At 36.2% G+C, this 18,999-nt stretch overlaps 1 protein-coding gene across 7 annotated transcripts in view; it reads right to left on the bottom strand.

Moving 5' to 3' along the window:
• Positions 1-18,999, bottom strand: part of LOC114648588 (nesprin-1-like) — a 360,492-nt gene that overhangs the window by 195,978 nt on the left and 145,515 nt on the right. For all 7 annotated transcript variants that reach the window (XM_051924543.1, XM_051924540.1, XM_051924539.1 and 4 more), the window contains 11 exons: positions 17,927-18,039; positions 16,538-16,743; positions 14,236-14,391; positions 11,146-11,437; positions 10,749-10,921; positions 9,105-9,414; positions 8,445-8,609; positions 6,605-6,961; positions 4,343-4,479; positions 2,186-2,363; positions 489-671 (listed from right to left, as the gene is read on the bottom strand). In XM_051924543.1, the coding sequence (XP_051780503.1) occupies positions 489-671; positions 2,186-2,363; positions 4,343-4,479; positions 6,605-6,961; positions 8,445-8,609; positions 9,105-9,414; positions 10,749-10,921; positions 11,146-11,437; positions 14,236-14,391; positions 16,538-16,743; positions 17,927-18,039 (2,270 nt within the window). The remainder of the gene's footprint in view (positions 1-488; positions 672-2,185; positions 2,364-4,342; positions 4,480-6,604; positions 6,962-8,444; positions 8,610-9,104; positions 9,415-10,748; positions 10,922-11,145; positions 11,438-14,235; positions 14,392-16,537; positions 16,744-17,926; positions 18,040-18,999) is intronic.

An 18,999-nucleotide genomic window follows, 5' to 3' on the forward strand; every position in this document is an offset into this window, starting at 1 on the left:
AGCCAGATTTAGACATCTTTTCAAAAATGCCTTAAGGTGACTCTGAAGTGAATGTGTGGTGGTGTCAATGATATTGAACTCTAACTCTGTATATTTATGAATCTTCATTATTTTCCTTCTCAAAAGGCCTTTTATATGGTAATACATGTAATGGAATTGTTATTTTAAACTTTAAACTTTACGATACTCAGTGATATACAGTAGAATGTGTTGCTATTCTTTATAAGGTGAAATTGTCACGTGTACAGAGTACAGAGAAAATTGTACTTGCACGTGCTAATCAACATTACAAACATTGCCAAACTCTGGCACACATATGACTTTACCTATCTGTATGATTTTATTACACTCACTATATGTATTTTTATATGAATCACGTGAAAATGAAACTAACAAACATTTGAATCTTCTATTAACAAAGTGATAATAGTAAAGAAATGGAAAGTCATGAAGACTTAGTGACTGTAGGGCATTTGTCTATACCATACCTGTAAAGCAGCCTCCCTCTGATGCAGATTTGATAACAGATTTTTCCAGTCCTCACGGGCACTGGTCACTTTAACCTGAATAGTTTCCACTTTTTCCGTGGGTAAAATGCTACAGATCATCTCCCCATTAAAGACAACAGCATTCATCTTACATTGACCAAGCTCTCTTTCAGCTAAGAACTCCTGCAGGTAAGAAATGGAAGGCAGCATTAGGTGAATTAGAGTATAGCATTTGGCACAGTATTCATAAATTGCTTCCAAAATATATTACAACTGAATAAAAGACCATTTAAGTTTAAAACTGAGAATTATTAACCACATAAAAATATTTACAAATTTAATTTATTCATAGTTTAAGGGATAATTAAGCTAGGCTATGACTTTTTGACTCCAGAAAATTGTGTTATTATTTTTTTTAAATTTTTGTTTACTGAATAATTATCTAACATCTAACATACGAAAATGTATAATCATGCAGTGCTAAATTTAGGAGGTATTTAATGTGGACCCTGAGGTGGGCTGGTGCCCTGCCTGGGGTTTGTTTCCTGCCTTGCGCCCTGTGTTGGCTGGGATTGGCTCCAGCAGACCCCCGTGACCCTGCAGATATAGCGGGTTGCATAATGGATGGATGGTTGGATTTAATGTGGCTACTACTGTACCACTATGACACCTTCCTGAAATTCATTAAATTGCGTGCCATTGCTAAGCAATTTGAAGATTTAACCTTGGTCATAAAATAACTTTAATTTCTGTAGTCTTAATCAAAAATATGTCACTTCTTATGGCTGTAGTAACACCTTTCTGTCAACTCTACCATCACATTACAGCCTTTAATCATCAAAGATGAGCCCTCATTTTCACTATACACCAGCTGGGTGTAAAAATGGCATAATGCAAGAGACAGAATATGAATCACTTTTATTGTGTATAAAAATGTGTACTTATCACCTAACCACAGTCTAAACATATTCTACAGCACAATTTAAAATGTCTTAGAAAAACTAAGGGCTGGTTTATACTTCACGCTCAGAACACGCACGCATCATGACTACCACACGTTTCCAGCATTAATTTGACGCATCCTCTGAGCACGTCCTCAGGAATTAATGGGACGTGTGCGCAAGTTGCATTACCAGCAAAAAGATGGAGGGTGCAGTATGATCATATTCGGAATGTGAAGTCAGAGTCTTTGTTTTCTAATTACTATTTACTTGTGACAGCACAAGCTGCTTTGAGGATCATACAGGATTGATGTGCGTGCTTCAAAATTTGATGAATGGTTCAATGTGGTGAAGCAAAATGCTGACATACAAATGCATTTGTGGAGCTTTTATATTCAAGCGTCCCATAGTCCCCAACTTAATGACACAATACATGTTAAAGGTCACACATGACATCTTCTGTGCTATCTTTTTTTTGCACCTTTACAACAGCATCAGAATGTATGGTAGCCTATTTGAGCCACTGAGAAAAAAAAGTTAGGGACACAGTGAAAAGGTGTATTTTGTGATTAACCACACCACCCACACATAATAGTCTAAAAGTTACTAAACTAGAGCCAATAAAGCAATTTGTAATTTACAAACTGAAGTGTCCCAAAATTTCTGTTAATTGCTCCAGGAAACAGTGGATGGTAAGGCAAGTATGCAGGAATGTCTGCTCATTTTCATGTACATTTAACAACATTTTAGATTTACCTGAATTTTTAGTAGGCTGGAAGTGACCTCACCGATGTTCTGAGGAATGTCAAAACACTTGGCAGTAGCTATCTTAGCACTGACAAGCCACTGTTGGAACTCTCTGAAGGAGAGGCGAAATCTCTGTTCCAGAAATTTCTCTTTATTCTGACACTCCTTGGATGCCCGCAGACAAAGGCTACAAGATAGAACAGTGACACAAGATGTAACACTTATGGCTTTTGGATTGTGGCAAGTATTGAAAAATTCTGATTTGGTAATCATGATGAAGGAAATGATTCCATCCACACATTCTGCAATTTCAAAGAATGTTTCACTCTACCAATTTCATGATCAACGCAAGAGGTAATAAAACAAACAAACAAACACAGTTTATTTCATATTGTGCCTTTAAAAGATGTCTGTTTACAACAGAATAATAAGAATGCTAAGCAAATTTCTACATGGCATACAATGAGTACAAGTTAGAAAAATGCCCATAATAATGACATTTAATCAATTAAAGATATGAAAATAAAAAATACATAAAGCAACTGATTACTAACCAAAACTGTATTACTCAAAACTGTTTTAATAAGCAGTCGTGTAAGCGAAGGTCTGTGATGCAGTTTGCATATTTATAACTAGTAATCCACAAAGGGAGAAAATTAATCACTTATATTAAAAAAGTTTTTTATTCATAAACTTTCGACAACTTACCTGATGTCATCATTCAAGGAAAATGATTACACATACAGGAATCAAATGCAATATATAGCAAGTTTTTACAGGGACATGGTGTAAAAATCAAGGCTAATACGAAAAGTGCCAGAGAGCTAGCTGAATCCATCCATCCATTGTCCAACCCGCTGAATCCGAACACAGGGTCACGGGGGTCTGCTGGAGCCAATCCCAGCCAACACAGGGCACAAGGCAGGAACCAATCCTGGGCAGGGTGCCAACCCACCGCAGGAGCTGGCTGAATCATGGCTCTCAAATGATAATACGATTAACAGACATTTGAACCAAGCATATGCAGGCTTATAAAGAAGGACACCTAAATAACAAAATAACAAAAGAGACTTTATGACCAACACCCTCCATACCCCACCTCACTGATCCACCCCTGCCTTGCACCCCCCCCCCCCCCCCAATTTGCTATATATTGCCTTTGATTCCTGTATGAATAATCATTTTCCTCTAATGATGACACCTGGAAATTATCAAAAGCTTAGGAATAAAAAATTATTTTAAGAATTACGTGATTCATTTTCTCCCTTTGTGGATTACTATCAACAAATAAGTAGTCAGTGTACACACTTCTGCGGCTATACAATAATATCTGAAAGTCCTAAATAAATAGTTAAGACCAATACCTAAAAGGTAAACAAAAACAATGATATACTGCAATAATTTAATATTGTAAAAAGGCACATCAACACAGAAGGCTTCTGGATACATACTGTTTGATTTTTTTATAGACTTCTTAAATATGGGTATGGGGTCATGACATCCTGGCAGAGAAGTACCCTTTCTTTAGTCAAAGTTCTTTTACTTTGTGCCTAACACAAGTAGTTTGTGAATATTTGGATAAAACTGTATCAACCACCAATTTGTAAAAAAGTAAATGTTGATGGCAACAGACGGAGTGCAATGCAACAATACAAATATTTCAAATAGCATTTTAGGGGTTCATATGCACTGAAATTTCAAACCTACCCACTGCATAAAACAAAAGACATGATACAGTATGTGACGGAAACTGTGCTAGAATAACAGAAGATGTTACATTAACAAGATGGTGGACTTTGATAGCTTTATAGGGATACCAAATTACCTAACATTTGTGGCATTTAATGAGCTGAAGTGCCTGACAGCTTGAAGGATGAATTAAAAATGAAAAGGCTCTACAGGACTAAGAGAATCTTTATTTTCACAATGAAATGCATTTGTGTATTCTTGCTGTTAAATATCTAGGTTAAAATACTAATATATACTGCAATAAATAACTTTCTGAAAAAATGTACTGTGTAAAATAGCATCAGTTAAACACATTTAGAATACCACTTGTGTTATTAAATTTAAAAACTTACCTTTCAAAAAGATACACATTATTACCTGCTTTTGATTTATTTCTGCCTTATTTACACTTCTTGTATTCCATAAAAAGCATTTTACCTGTTGTATTCTTTGATTAATGAAGACACCCTCTCCGAATGTGAGCTGAGGTCTCTGGAGAAACGGCAAAGGTCATTCAACTGAGTCTTCAAGCTATCTGATATGGGTTCAGCCTTTACTAGACTTTCAAATGTATCCTAGTAAAACACAAAGCCACATAGCAGAAGATTAGCTAAAAAGATACAAACAGCAACAGATCAAATTTCATTATAATATAGATCCAACCACCATGTATTTCTGCATAGGGATTTGTTGAGTCTTTGCCTATCTTGGTAGCATCAAGATGAAAGCAGGAACCAACCATAAATCATAACAGGTGGCATCACTTAAGAATGCCTTTCTTTGTAGGAAAAGGCCTTGTTTGCGTAGATCCTCTGTATTACTAGACCACTTCATTGATATGGACCCCAAGTACTTATAGTACAGAACCACTTCTATATCACTACCTAAATACTGACCAGTTTGTTATATTATATTATATTATATTATATTATATTATATTATATTATATTATATTATATTATACACTGCACAGCATTTTGCTTTGTCTCTCCCCACCATGTTTGTGCACCACTTGATGCTCCCACGCAAGAAGCTTCCTTTTTGATGGTTGCCAAGTTCTCTCCAAGTTCACTGCTGTCTTCCCCAGGTATTCATCTTTCCACCCATTTTATTTGACAAACTGACATTTAAACCAGCTAGGTATGAGAGTAAGGGTGAGGCCAGTGACTTCTCAAGACAGTGCGACACTGCCTCAAGACAAATTAAAAGTGAGAGGTTATAACACAATTTCCAAAGATGCCTTAAGTCTCAGATAGGGAATGACCTAGCAACAATGAGATAATAATTTTGTGAGATAAACTTCATAAGGCCACACTATTAGTACACTACAACCAAAAGTACTAAAACTTGTCATACTAAACAGTAGTGTGGATCCACGAAATTTGGCAAAGTGTTTTTCACAGCGAATATGCCGTGTTCACCAGTGAACTGATTCCTAAATATTTTCCAGGAAATTCGCTCTGCGTCTGACTTAGGCAAACATTATTTTCCTAGCACCCTACAATGCTGTGTGAGGCCAATGTGACATCACAGAGCTGTAACAGAACATTCATGCATGCCTACTATAGGATTGTTGCTGACTTGGCCATCACTGTTTTGCAAGCACACATGGAAAATAAATGCTGTTTCAGCTACTGAGATGCACTGAAACCACTCCTCCCAATCTGTCCACTTAACAGTGCTGTATAATTTTTTTCCTGTTTCTTACAAAGTGCTTCTTTATTTTTGATAGAAGAAGAAAGTGTGAAACATCTGCACAGATATACTGGAAACAAAAAAGTCATTCTTGCTTTGCCCTGAGCTACAACTTCACACAATTGAATGGGCCAGGCCCACACTGCCACTGCTGGCTAATGTGTGTCCCAGGCACAATGGTCAATATATTATTTACTTATTGCTAGTTTGTAGGCATTTGTTGTATTTTATTTGTGGTATTTGTTCTGTCTGCGTTTTTTGTTAAATGAGGCATGTGGCGCAAGGGTTAGCACTGCTACCTCACAGCTCAGATAACATATTTGGCCACAATAATCTGTGCATGGGCACTTAAAAGACTATGGCACAATTATTATCCGCTCAAAACTAGTTCAGTTCCTCCTTCCCCATTAACTGTTTTGCATTTCGCTGGAGTTTGCCGAAGTTTTTGAACATTTCCATGATTTCGCCAAACTTGAGGTGAAATGAATTCAGATGAGTTTGCTCATCACTACTAAATTGCTATGAAGTCAGACAGATCAATACCTGCAGAGGGAGAACCCAGATAATAGTGTTCTTCTATGAGCAACAGGGAACAATACAAACATAAATAGTTACAGCTATAACTAGTTCTTAGATAACTTTTTCTGCCTTCTGAAATACATTATTTTTTGTTAAAACATCAGTGCAATGAAACCTTCAGTGATAAAGAAGGCAGGTAAAGGAGCTCTGTTTTGCCTGCACTTATTTCTTAACTTGTAATCAGGAGTATTTTTATAGAACAAATAGAAAAAAAATACCATGATTGAAATCGTAACTGATCTGAAAAGCAAAACGCAAAAAGAGAAAATCATCTTTGTTAAACAGTTCGACACATGTACTAGCACAAAGACAGCTTTAAATAAAACCAGAACAGAAAGGAGGAGGTCTGGTGAATCAGGATGTGTAGGAGGCCATACAAAAAAACAACAGAAAAAAGTGCGAAGGACAGAGTGAGAATATTTATACCTTTGTAATCCTCCAGCCCTGCAAAACCTCTTCATTGCTGTTTCGCTCGGACACTTGGCTGAGCTTCTGATCCCACTCTTTCAGGCTGCAGCTAAACTGTTGCAGACTGCGATCCAGCTGGTTGGCCTGGGTAATAAACTCCTGCTCAGAACTGGCCATTTGACTGAGCACGCTTTCCAGACTGCCCTGAGTCTGCAGGGTGTTGTTCTCCCACTGCTGCCAGTCTGAAAGCAGGGCAACCGTCTCCCTGTCGATCAGCTCACAGCTACTTGGCGCGGTATTTTTCTTCACATTTAAGGCCGACTGCTGCACTCTGTTTAGACGTTCTTTGCCATTCTGTCTGGAGTCAATCAATTCCTGCAATGGAAAGTTGCTACGGTAACTAACACTAGTAAAGCGTTAAACAAAAGGGGCTAAAGATTATTTTTTTTTGTGTGGGGCAGATTTATATCCCTCCTAGAAAATACATTATGAACATAACAAGGCTTATTTTCTTCAATTTACACTAATAATTAGGGTCGGATGAAAGCAGTTTCCCCTGGCTTCTAACCATATGTCTTTTGTTGCCCTGATTTTTACTATCTGTGGGATTCAGAAAGATACAAGCTGTCTGTCTTTGCAGGTAAGAAATCAATACTTTTTAGTGTTGTAGATGAAAGGGGAGGGGCGTATAAAAATAATACAGCTACTTTTCTTAGCTGTAGTCTTTTCTTAGTCTCCGTGCTTGAAAAAAATCTGTTCAATAAGTGAGATATTGGTAATGGACACCACTTCTTTACTATTGCTTATGTGCTATTCTTATTCACCACATCCTCACAAAGAGGAAATATTAAACCTAGTGATCATTTCCAGCATTCACATTCTTTGCTGCCCACATGAGGGCAAAAATAAAACATGCTGGGTTCTAAAGCACCAGCCCAACCTACTGCATAAGCCACAGCAACATGTGTGCAATTTATCTTCCACATAAAATGAAGGACCTATTTGAGAAAATTCAAAGTCTGATTAAATTTAATATGATCTACTGTGAAATTTCAAATTCATTCTTAATAGGAATTATTTAAACTGATTAGCTACACACCAAAACAACTATTTATTTTTATATAATGCTCTTCCTATGATTGCATGCCTAAGGAACATTTCTTCTTTAAGTATTATATTTGCACATATTTAAGCATACATTACTTCATTGTCTAAGACACTTATCCAGTTATCATGGTTGCAGGAGGCCAGTGCCCATGGTGCTTATTCAGCCAGCATTAACAAAAGTCAGGAAAATGTCCTAGATGGGTCACTAGTCCATTACAAAGAAAAATTCACACATCTATCTACTCCCGCTCATACAGGGCCAAGTTGAAGCTACTGGTTAAAATAATATGTACATCTGTATAATCGCCATCCATATATGTGCTTTCCAAATATTTTTTAAAGAGTTAAATAACTTTTATGTTCTAAGTTTATAATCAACTAATATTTTACTTAAGAGAGATGTGTATTAAAATGTATGTATGCAGTATAAGCTACTTTTCATTTGAAGAAAAAAAAATTTTAAACATAAGCTACAGGGTGGGTCAATGAGGAAAGCGGGAGGAACTAGGCCCATGCGGGCCAATACTGGCACCACCCCTGATTTGAGGGGCATTTTATTTAAATATATAATTGCAGTATTATATTATTATATTAAGTTTTATTTATTATGTACATTTTATTTGCTTAAATGTTTTCATGAAAATAGGCTGCTTAATCTCAAAGGTTGTCTATTGAACCTTTTATTTAACTAGACAGAAGTCATTGTCATTTTTGTTCTCCATAACAATATATACAATAAAAATGGCCTTACCCTGATTTTTGTCAATTTGCGTTGCATACACGTAGAATCCCCAGACATATCTGACCAGCGCTGGAGCTCCTCCTTTGCCGAGTGAAGCCAGTCAACAAACTCACGGATGGCTTCATGGTACATCTTATGCTCTTCTACTACTTCTTCCAGGTTCTTTAACTTATTCTGAAAAGCAGAACAAATGCTAAACCTTTTTTTCTATAGTACTTTTTATACTGAGCAACATCACTGAGTACTATACAAAACATAAAAAATTAACAAGTTTAATTACAAGATAATTAAAAATTTAAACAGATGAAAAAGTAAAACTTTCAAATCAAAATCCTGTATATGAAACAGGAACATATACATAGGAGCCAATTCAAACAAAACTGTGATAAATACTAATGCACATGTTTAGCATTAGTGCTACAAAATAATCAGTTTTTAAAGAAATAAAAGAAAAAGCCAGATCTAAAATGAAAAACAAATATTTTTCATGTGCAATTTGAAAACTTGGATCAGTAAAGCTTCAAAGACAAATCAGTACAAAAAATCTTTAAAATATTTTCTCTTTGATTGCACTTAGTTCCTTGATGAAATAACACTTAACTAAGCTAGCATAAGAACATTGTCTAAATGTTTTAAACTTCAATTAAATAAAACAAATCTTTTTCTCACTTTGACTACAGTGTTGATGTCATGAAACTGTGACCTCAGTTCTATCTGTTCATTTCTCTCAAAAGAAGTATCTCCTGTTTTGTCCAGCATTTCAGACGCCTTGTCCTCTAAACGACTGAGTACAGCGGCATGGTTCTCCACATCTGATAGGATAGCTCGGTACCGCTCCATTTGAGAGATTTTCTCCTTCATCCCAAGTTGCTGTTGCAATGGTACACTCAATTCCTGCTCCACTGAATCCATCCATTGTTGCAGCTGGTTTTTCTCCTCCAAGAAACTGGTCCATTGAGTGACAGTCCAATCTAAACAGCTAAAACAGAAGCAAGAGAAGTAAATAATTTTGGCATAAAGTGGCATTAAAAAAAAGAATATATTCTTTCATTTACCAAAGGGATATTGTTCTTAAATAGAGATCAAGAGATGAAAGCGTAAGTCAAAAAATGAACAAAGGCCAAACCATGAATCTCTCATTGCAGCCAAATCATTAAAAAAGGACATAGTCAAAATGATGTTGCATAAATTCTGTAACCAAAGAGACTATAACTAATGCATACACCCTTAAACGTTTTTAGGTTTTTATCCAATCTTGGATAATCAGAAAGTGCATGACCCCTGACCATAATACTCTGCATACAGTGACATCATGGGTTGTGACCTACAGTAGTGTAGCACAGCAATTTGGATAGCAACCATTCACAATCTAAGTCCAAAATGGTGGCAGCCAAGTACAACAAAATTTAATCAAAATAAGATGCTAAATATTTTTAAATAATTTTAACAGTTACATTTAGCACAATATTAATCTTAAACGTAAATTCTCCATATTCTCATATTCCCAAAAAGACACAAAGAACATAAAATATTAACAAAAAAAAAAAGAGTCATAACTGTACTTAAGCAGAAAACCCTGAGCAATCCACATCGCTCTTACTGCTTTTTGTCTGGAAGATTCTCCTCACAGTGAATTCTGAATTATAGGCCAGTACCGGAAGTAAGGGTAATATCGTCATTAACACCAACAATGAAGTTAATGCCAAACAGGGTTCATGGACAACATTGTAAAAGAGCAATGATCTAACCATACAGAAGGTGAACAGTAGGTATGCCAGACTCTCCTGTACTAGGACAAGATTGCTATCAAATAAGACAAAGGCAGTGCAGTAGTTGTCTCAAAGAAGTACCAAAACAGTATATTACAGAAAACATGTCCATGCTATTAAGATCGAATACCTCACTAAGGTCTGATGGGTAGAACAAGTAAACTAAGTTGTATCAGAATAGGCTAAATCAGTGTAAAATGTAAGAGTAACTGGAACAAACCAGGAGTACATCTTGAAAGGGAAGCAAGTCACCAAAGGGAGAAACTAATCTTGCATAATCGGGTGATTTAGCAACAGCATTGAATTAAAAATGATGGCACAGTAACAGTGTGATTGATTCTGGTGCCTCCAACCTACATAACATATTGGTTTACATGCATGTTCTATGCTTTTATTCCCACATCCCAAAGACAGGCATATTATGTTAATTAGAACTTACAACTTATGTGTGAGTATGTGCAGGAATTCTAAACATATTTTTCACATTTTACTGAAAAACCTTATGTGAATACAACATGTAAGAAGCACATGCATACTGTAATACCTGTGGCAGCTCATTGAGGCCATGATGACGCTGGCCCAAACATCTTTTAGCTCCTGAAGCTTTGAACGAATAGCTCTCTGACCTTCCTCACTGCTGCTCTTCATTGACTGCTCTCCTTTACCAATTGCCATATTTAATTTGACTTCTCCTTCACCCTTCATTAACAGGATTTCCTTAAGAAACAAAATAGTAAGATGTCGTTAAGAATATTGGCAGTAGGTATAGAAATGCTTCTCTGTTCAAGAAAGCTTAAAGAGCCATCATGGTTGCTGTACAGAATTATCATTACAGGGCAAAGACAGGAGATTATACTTTGGTTGAATATAACAGAAAATAATTTTATTTCAATGTGTTTCAGGAAGAAACAATTGCAATTACTAACAATGAGTTAGAATACCTGCACTTGAATCAGCCTCTTTTCTAACAGGTCTTTAGATCCAATAGTGTTGTCTATAACAGTCAGTCTTCCTTTCACTTCCTTAAGCCAGGCCCATGTGCTTTGCAGTGTCTCCTCAAACACAGTGTGCTCCTGTAATGCAACTTGACAGATTCGCACTCTCTCTTTTGCTCCTTTCAGAAGACCCTGATAACTTAATTGCAGCTGAGATGTGGCACGCATTTCTCTACCATCACCAAGGCCTTGATCACTCAGGCTTTGTGACTGCTGGCACAGCTGATCAAAGGACTCTCTGTAAAGGAGATAATAGATTCTAAGGAATAAATTAACAAACTAATCAATAGATTAAGAAATATATTAACAGACATAAACTTCAGGATGCTGTTTTTCTTGTCACTATACCTTCATGTACTTTAGATGAAAATGATATTATAATTTTTAAAGAATCAGTCAAAGTCAAAGTAATTTTTTTTAACAATCATTGCATCCATTCATTTACCGCAGAAACTGGTGTTTTTCACTGAAATATAGACAGGTAGATAAACTGAATTTTATTTGTCCCTGGGGGAAATATGGATTTTTACAGAAGCTCTTGAAATAAATACATACATAAATATGTAGATAAATAAGTAAGTAAATAAATATACAAACACGCTTTGGTCTGAACGTGCACTGGAATTACCATAAAGCAAGAAAAATTTGAAAGAAAGCAAAGTTCTGACTTTGCTGTCACAGTCACAATGAGGCATTATACAGACGTATTGCTGTTGGTATAAAGGAACCCCTGTAGTTTTTCTTGATACACTTCTGCTGAATAATTTATTGGATGAAAATACTCAGTGTTAGTGAGTCAGAGAGAGGATGTTCAGCATTGTTCATAATGGCACTCAGTTTTATTTTAATTCTTTCCTTTGCTACTAAGTCTAAGGGGTTCAGCGTGCATCCTATAACAGAGCTTGCCCTTTTAATTAGTCTGTTGATTCGGTGGGCATCTCTTGAAATGATGTTACCAGCTCAGAATGCCACAGTATAGAAAATCATACTGGCCATCACAGAGTTTCAAAAAATGTGAAGGATGTCACTTCACAAATTAAAGGAAAGCAGTCTCCTAAGGAAAAAGAGCTTGCTCTGCCTTTTCTTATATACCGTATATATTCCTGTATAAGTCAGGTCATGAAATCCGAAAAATCGATCAATCATAAAATCAGACCCAGACTTATACACCCGTTCAAAAATGCAACATTTATTTTTTTTTTTACATCTTCTTGCTTCCTCCAGTCTTGCAACAGTTTCTCAGACACATTAAATTTTGTTGCAGTAGCGTAGTTACCAATTTCTTTCGCCACTTCAACGATTTTTAATTTAAAAAAAGCTTGGATGCTCTTACAATAAAGGTGTATGACGGTGTGAGACACATAAAACAGTGCAAATGTCACTTATAGAATAGTTCGGGTATTACGGTGTGGTCACATAGGCACAATACATACATAAAAAAAGGCAGTGTGCTCCGTGGTTACTCTCTCAGGTGGGCGTTAGCATATCATAATCTCTTGGACCAATAGCATGAGTTTTCAGCATTCGACTTATACGACCAACATTATAAAATATTATAGATTATTCTTGGTTAGTTTGGGTTGCTGAAATTTGCTCATGTTTTTTACTTTGATTCTTTGTTTCTACATACCCAAAAAGTTACTTAGTTTGCTGATCTTGTTATCATTACTGGGTTTGACCTCACCATGTCCTTGACTCTGATCTTATTTCTCCCTGTGTTTAGCTCTTTGAATTTCCTAGTCACCTTAATTTCAATACTCTTGGCATAGACTCTGTCTGTTCCTAACACAGCAATTGAAAATGTAAAATAATGCCTACTGAGGATGAGTTAATTTGCTGTTCAGTGTAGCTTACTGCTACTACAGCTGTAAAACACATACAATGTATTTTTCAGGGGAAATACACACTCCCTGAAAAACAAATAATAAACAAATATAAATCTTAATGTTAGCCCCAAAAACATTCATACATATCAAAACAGGTAGTACAAGACAAAACATGTAAGCATTATAAAACAACTTACATCTAGGTTAACTTTGAAAGATGATTTATGAACTTGAAACACACCAAAGGCGTGTATGTTACAATGTGGTCAATTAATTTTTTCATTTAAATTTCACATTTCAGGTATTTTCAAACCATTTTTTGTGAAAAGCAATGTCGTGCTAAACATCTCTACTCTGTGAAATTCTACTATTTTTCTATGATTCTGCAACAGCAGCTTACTGGCTTCCATTACATTGGCAGGGGGCTACAAGAAAACTACTTTCACCCTAGTCACCCTGAAAAGAAAACTGAACACATATAGTTCCCCCAGGAAAGATGAAGTAAAAAGTCAGTCAGTCATTGTCCAACCCGCTATATCCTAACATAGGGTCACGGGGGTCTGCGGGGGTCTGCGGGAGCCAATCCCAGCCAACACAGGGCGCAAGGCAGGAACAAACCCCAGGCAGGGCGCCAGCCCACCGCAGTGAAGTCAAAAGTCTATGATAAAAATGAATGATATCAACTTAACTTTGTTGTCATAAACATACTTAAGATATCAAGAAGATAACTTTTATGAAGTAAAAAGATTTTCTTCTTCAAATTGAACATAGTCAATTAACATTTGCTTCATGCTTCCTCTGGTGACCCACAGAGTGCCACTGTAAGCCAATGGGGAATATGTTTTTTTTATTTATAAATAATCCTTCACTTTTGAACATGACTTTCTAAGGCAAATGAATGTTTGCTACAGCCATGAAAAAATAACCTTGTCTTCAGAGATTCAAAAGTTATCACTGAAATTACTAATAAAAAGAACACATTTTATTGCATCCTTTTAACAGGATTTCTTTCAGTGCGTTTACAATTATATTTTAGGTTCATAACCTGTAAAATTTTGCTTTTAAAAATAAACATTTTATTGAACACTAACTCTAAATGGCTCAACAATGGAGACAAAATGATAAGGAAGCAAATATACTTTCTGATATTTCCAGATAGCATTAACCATTTAAACTAAAATAAGGCAGCATTAGAAATAAATTTAAATACCTTTTGACAAGCAGCTGCTCATGAAAGTTTTCCATCTTCTCCAGCTCAGACTTCTTTTCAGAAATATTTGGCTTTCTCTCACCTAGGAGATCAGAATTTAGCTGATCCTCCATTTGCTGAATCCAATAGTTCAGTTTTTTCAGTTGACTATCAAACCTGGGAGAAGAATCCCATTGTTTTCAGAGATTAAAACTTCAAAGTGTAGGCGGTAAAAATCTAATTTAAAATGTAGAGAAGTCTTGTCCTAGTAACTATTACCAGAATGTATATATACTCATAAATTAATTTGTCTAACTTTAATTCAATATTCCCTTGCAATTGCCTGTCCTGACAAATCAAACAACCTACAAACTGATGTGTGTAAGAGAAAACATGTTGATAAATGCAACCTTTTTTATATAAATGTACATACATTCCCATGGTACATGCATTCTTCCAGTGCTTAAAGTGGAACCAAATTAGTGGAGGTACTCAGTATTCATGCTGATACAGTGATAGTCGATCAAAAAGTCTTTGGTTGGGTCCCCCTGTAATGAGAGGTCTGTGGTGGAGTCCAGGTTTTTAAATAAATGATTGCATCCCGAGACCAGGCAGGTTCAGAACAGGTGCAGTTATGCAGGTGACGGCACTGCTCTGGCAATGAATGCAATGGTTGGCTGATTGTTCACTCACATGAAAGTATGAGTGAATCAGTCAGGCACCTCATTCACACCTCATAGTGGCGGAGAGTCATATTTGCACCCAATCAGGCCGTAGAAAGAAAGAAAGAAAGAAAGAAAGAAAGAAAGAAAGAAAGAAAGAAAGAAAGAAAGAAAGAAAGAAAGAAAGAAAGGCAGCATGCTGAAGAGGAATGGAGGCAGGTGGTTGGGAGCAAGCCTCGGTGAGAGGAGCCTGGGGCTGAAGAAGGGGCATTCCTATTGAGCAATACAGGGGACTAGGAGGGGCCTGTGATGCTGTGTTTCTCACAGATGCCAAAAGACTAGCAGTGGGCGATGTATGTGGCTTGGCATACACACTTCCTGGTGGAAGGATAGCTACTTCAGCTGCAAGGACCAGACAGGATAAGCGGAGGTACTGTATGTTGTGTTTGTGTGTTGTGTTTTGCAAGGAAGCATTGGGACTTATGTGCTTCAATTGAATAGCCTCCAGTTCGTGACTTTTAACCTTGATTTTATGGATTATTCATTGTTTATTTTTTTGGACTTTTTAACCTCTACTTCAATACATGTTTTATGGATTATTTATTTATTTGTTTAAAGAATGTAGTAAGAGGTCAAGCAAAATGACACCTTTTATTGGCTAACTAAAAAGATTACAATATGCAAGTTTTCGAGGCAACTCAGACCCCTTATTCAGGGAAGATGTAATTAAAGAAGAATCTGTTGCACTCCACTTTTTGAACACTGTTTTTGGATTGACTTTAATAAAAGCACTGATACTTTTTTGCACCAACCCACTACTGGATGTATGTGTCCTCATTTGCCCACTTCACCTTGGTTCATGACTATCAATGGTCCTGGGTTGAAAAGGCTCCTGGCTGTGACTAGGAAGTGTGGAGCTGACCGGGATGGTCACAACCCCATGTAGATTCCTGAAGAGGTGCCAGTATTCAACATTATGCTAAGAAAAGATGCCAATACAGTGAAACATGGATTGTTACTTTGTTACAACACATAACAGTCAAATGAAGAGTGGTTGGTTGTCTCCCTTGTGAAAATTAATGTAGAGGTGCCAGTACTTTATGTTGAATTTGGAAGAGGTGCCAGTAATGTGAACTGGTGAGTACTGTCCCACTTCAAGCACTACATTCATTGATTTATTCAGATTTCAAACATTATAAAAAAAATATTCAAACACATTCAATGCCCATAAAGCACATTAACATTCATCATAGATATCCATCCATCCATTATCCAACCCGCTATATCCTAACTACAGGGTCACAGGGGTCTGCTGGAGCCAATCCCAGCCAACACAGGGCGCAAGGCAGGAAACAAACCCTGGACAGGGTGCCAGCCCACCACACATCATAGATATCTGCTTGCTAAAATATGGAAACTTTACAATATTCAGTAGGCATTTTCCCCCTTTACTAGTGTCACCAGGAGCCTCTAAAACCATGTTGGAATCAAACCTGGACAGAGTGTAATTGGATCTTCTTTTATCATGAATACCTCAGTAATTCAGTTTTACATGTACAATAAAGCACGTTTACACTCAGAGGGTGGCACAGGACATGAAAAGACTGTACTTTATTGTTACTAGAACCACAATGTCTTTCACAGTAAGCTGTCTAACTCACCCAGTAAGCTGCGCTGTACTTTCTTCTAGAGCCTGCTGGTTTTCTTTACACTCTTCTACAAAGTTATCCCATTCCTGTTGGCTCACACACAACTGCTGCTGGATGTGGATGGCACTAGGTTTTGGTAAAAAGAGTAATAGTTTCTCTCCTTCTTCACACACCAATGCAAGCCTCTTTTCTCCCTCCTCCATAGAATTCAGAACATCCTACAAAACACAAGATTTTTTTTTTACAGCCAGTTAGAAAACATAGATGGAAAAGACACTGCAAATATTACTTACAGGAGCAATATAGGCTCTGACAGACATTTACAGTTTTCTCTTTAAGGATTTATTTTTTATAATATAAACTGTATGTTCCAATTTTGTATTAACAAATGTCGTAAATAATAATCAAAAATGCTGAAAATTCATTCTTGTTGTGAAACAATTTTATATACTTAACAATTAAAAAAACAGGCTTAATACAGAGCATAGAGTACACTAAAGGAAACTTAATATTATCACAAAGCCTGGCTTCATTACATTTAGCTTGAAAAAAAAAAGTCATGTTTCAGTTTCAACATTCTATACAAAATATTTCCTTACGTGATTTTTTCTTCAGCTTGTTTGAAGTGTCTAAACCCATGTTAGCTATATACCCGTCAGTCACCATATACATACAGAACAATATCTTAAGCTACATGCCTACATTCTTGCAGGTTACATGCCTAAATAGCATTAAAAAACAATACAAATAGTGTATTTTTGAACGATTCTAAAGTCTGTTTAACTATTGTCAGACATATTGTCAGAGTTTTTACAGGTTTATGCTGGATAAATTGTGGAAGGAAATGAGTGTGACACTGCCACTAACTTCTGTTTCATCTGGCTCCCTAGCCTGAAGGACTAGACACTGCTGAGAGGCCACTGAGGTCACTTCCTGTCCCTGCAGAGTTCCTCCCCTTGCAGTCTAAACCAAATTTAAAATAAATTCTCCCCCAGAAGCTGGCGTTCACAATCGGAACAACATTGGAGGAAGTCAGCATTCTCAGTATTTATGGGATGTCAGGTGAAATAAGAGCACTCTGAGAGACATGAACACATGATCAGAACATTCAAACTCCACACTGACATGCAGAAAAATAGAAACTCTGGAGCTCAGATGTTAAATTCTGAATTACTTTGCCTCCAAAGAGCAAATATACTCATTATAAATATTGTAGACTATCACTGAAATATCAGTGCTGCAAACAAAGCAAACCTTGCCAACTCTATTGCTCTTAATATCTAAAGAAAAACAAAACAAACAACTTAAGTTAATGTAGTAAAAAGGAAAAGGAACAGTCAGCTCCTGCAATGACAATGTTTAAGAAGTAAGATTAAAAATAATGAACATTCCAGGTTGTACCTTGAGTTTCTGGAGTTTTTCTTCAATTATGTTCATATCACCAGAGCAATCAGAGCATTCTAGTACCATGTCTTTACGCTCGGAGAGCCAGCTATTAAACTTCTGGACTAAATCTTTAATTAAAAAATAAAAAGTGTAAAAGATCGACATAAAATTACATTCTCAGACCTGCTTAATACAATTCAGGATTGCATGGGATGGAAGCATATCCCAGAAGCACTAGACACAAAGTTGGAAATATCCCTGGATTGACATCAGTACATTTTTGAGCCCACTTTTGATTTACATTGGGTCAATTTGAAATTCACCCAATCAATTTAATCTACACATCTTTGGAGATGCTTGAGGAAAATCCGAGGTGGCAGAAGTTTAAGCATTTTTCATAAATACAAAATGCCACACCAAAAAAAATATGTATTTTTAGGTTAATAAATTAATAATAGTAGTGAGATATTAACTACTATGGACATAATTGCACTTTTCCAAGTACACCATAATGCACTAACATTGTGCATTTTAAGTAATTTTGTGCTTAGATATATAAACATGTTGTTTAAAAGTTATTTATACTTTCACAAGACAATTAAAAATTCCTGAAGGGCTGCTGTGTGCTGATGTACAGGTAGTATGCTGAGGACCACTGTGTACAGTAGTTTCTGTAAGTTTTCCAGTAAAGGTCTGTGATTTTGCTGTTTTCCCCATATGGTGCATAAAGCATGTACCATTCATGCCAAGCTTTGAACCAACACTTGTAAGCATATTTCTTAAAAATTCACATTGACGTTTCTTATGTTTGATGACATGGTCTGATTTAGTGAAATTTGTCTTTAAAACTTTAACAAATAAGTGAATGTTTTCCTGCATCTGTCAATTATATAAACACATTTTTACATAAGTTAAAATTTTACTGTAAATTATACATACTACTTTTTATTGTAATTTATTTAAATAAGCTATAGGGTTGATAGGCTATAGCCTCAAATAATTTAAAAAGACCTTTTTACATTATTTAGTCTTTCTGAGACTACCACTTCACAAGATGGAATGTCTAATCAAGAACAAGTTGATATTTT

Source organism: Erpetoichthys calabaricus, chromosome 3 (assembly GCF_900747795.2).
Source record: "Erpetoichthys calabaricus chromosome 3, fErpCal1.3, whole genome shotgun sequence".
NCBI classification, from domain to species: domain Eukaryota; kingdom Metazoa; phylum Chordata; class Cladistia; order Polypteriformes; family Polypteridae; genus Erpetoichthys; species Erpetoichthys calabaricus.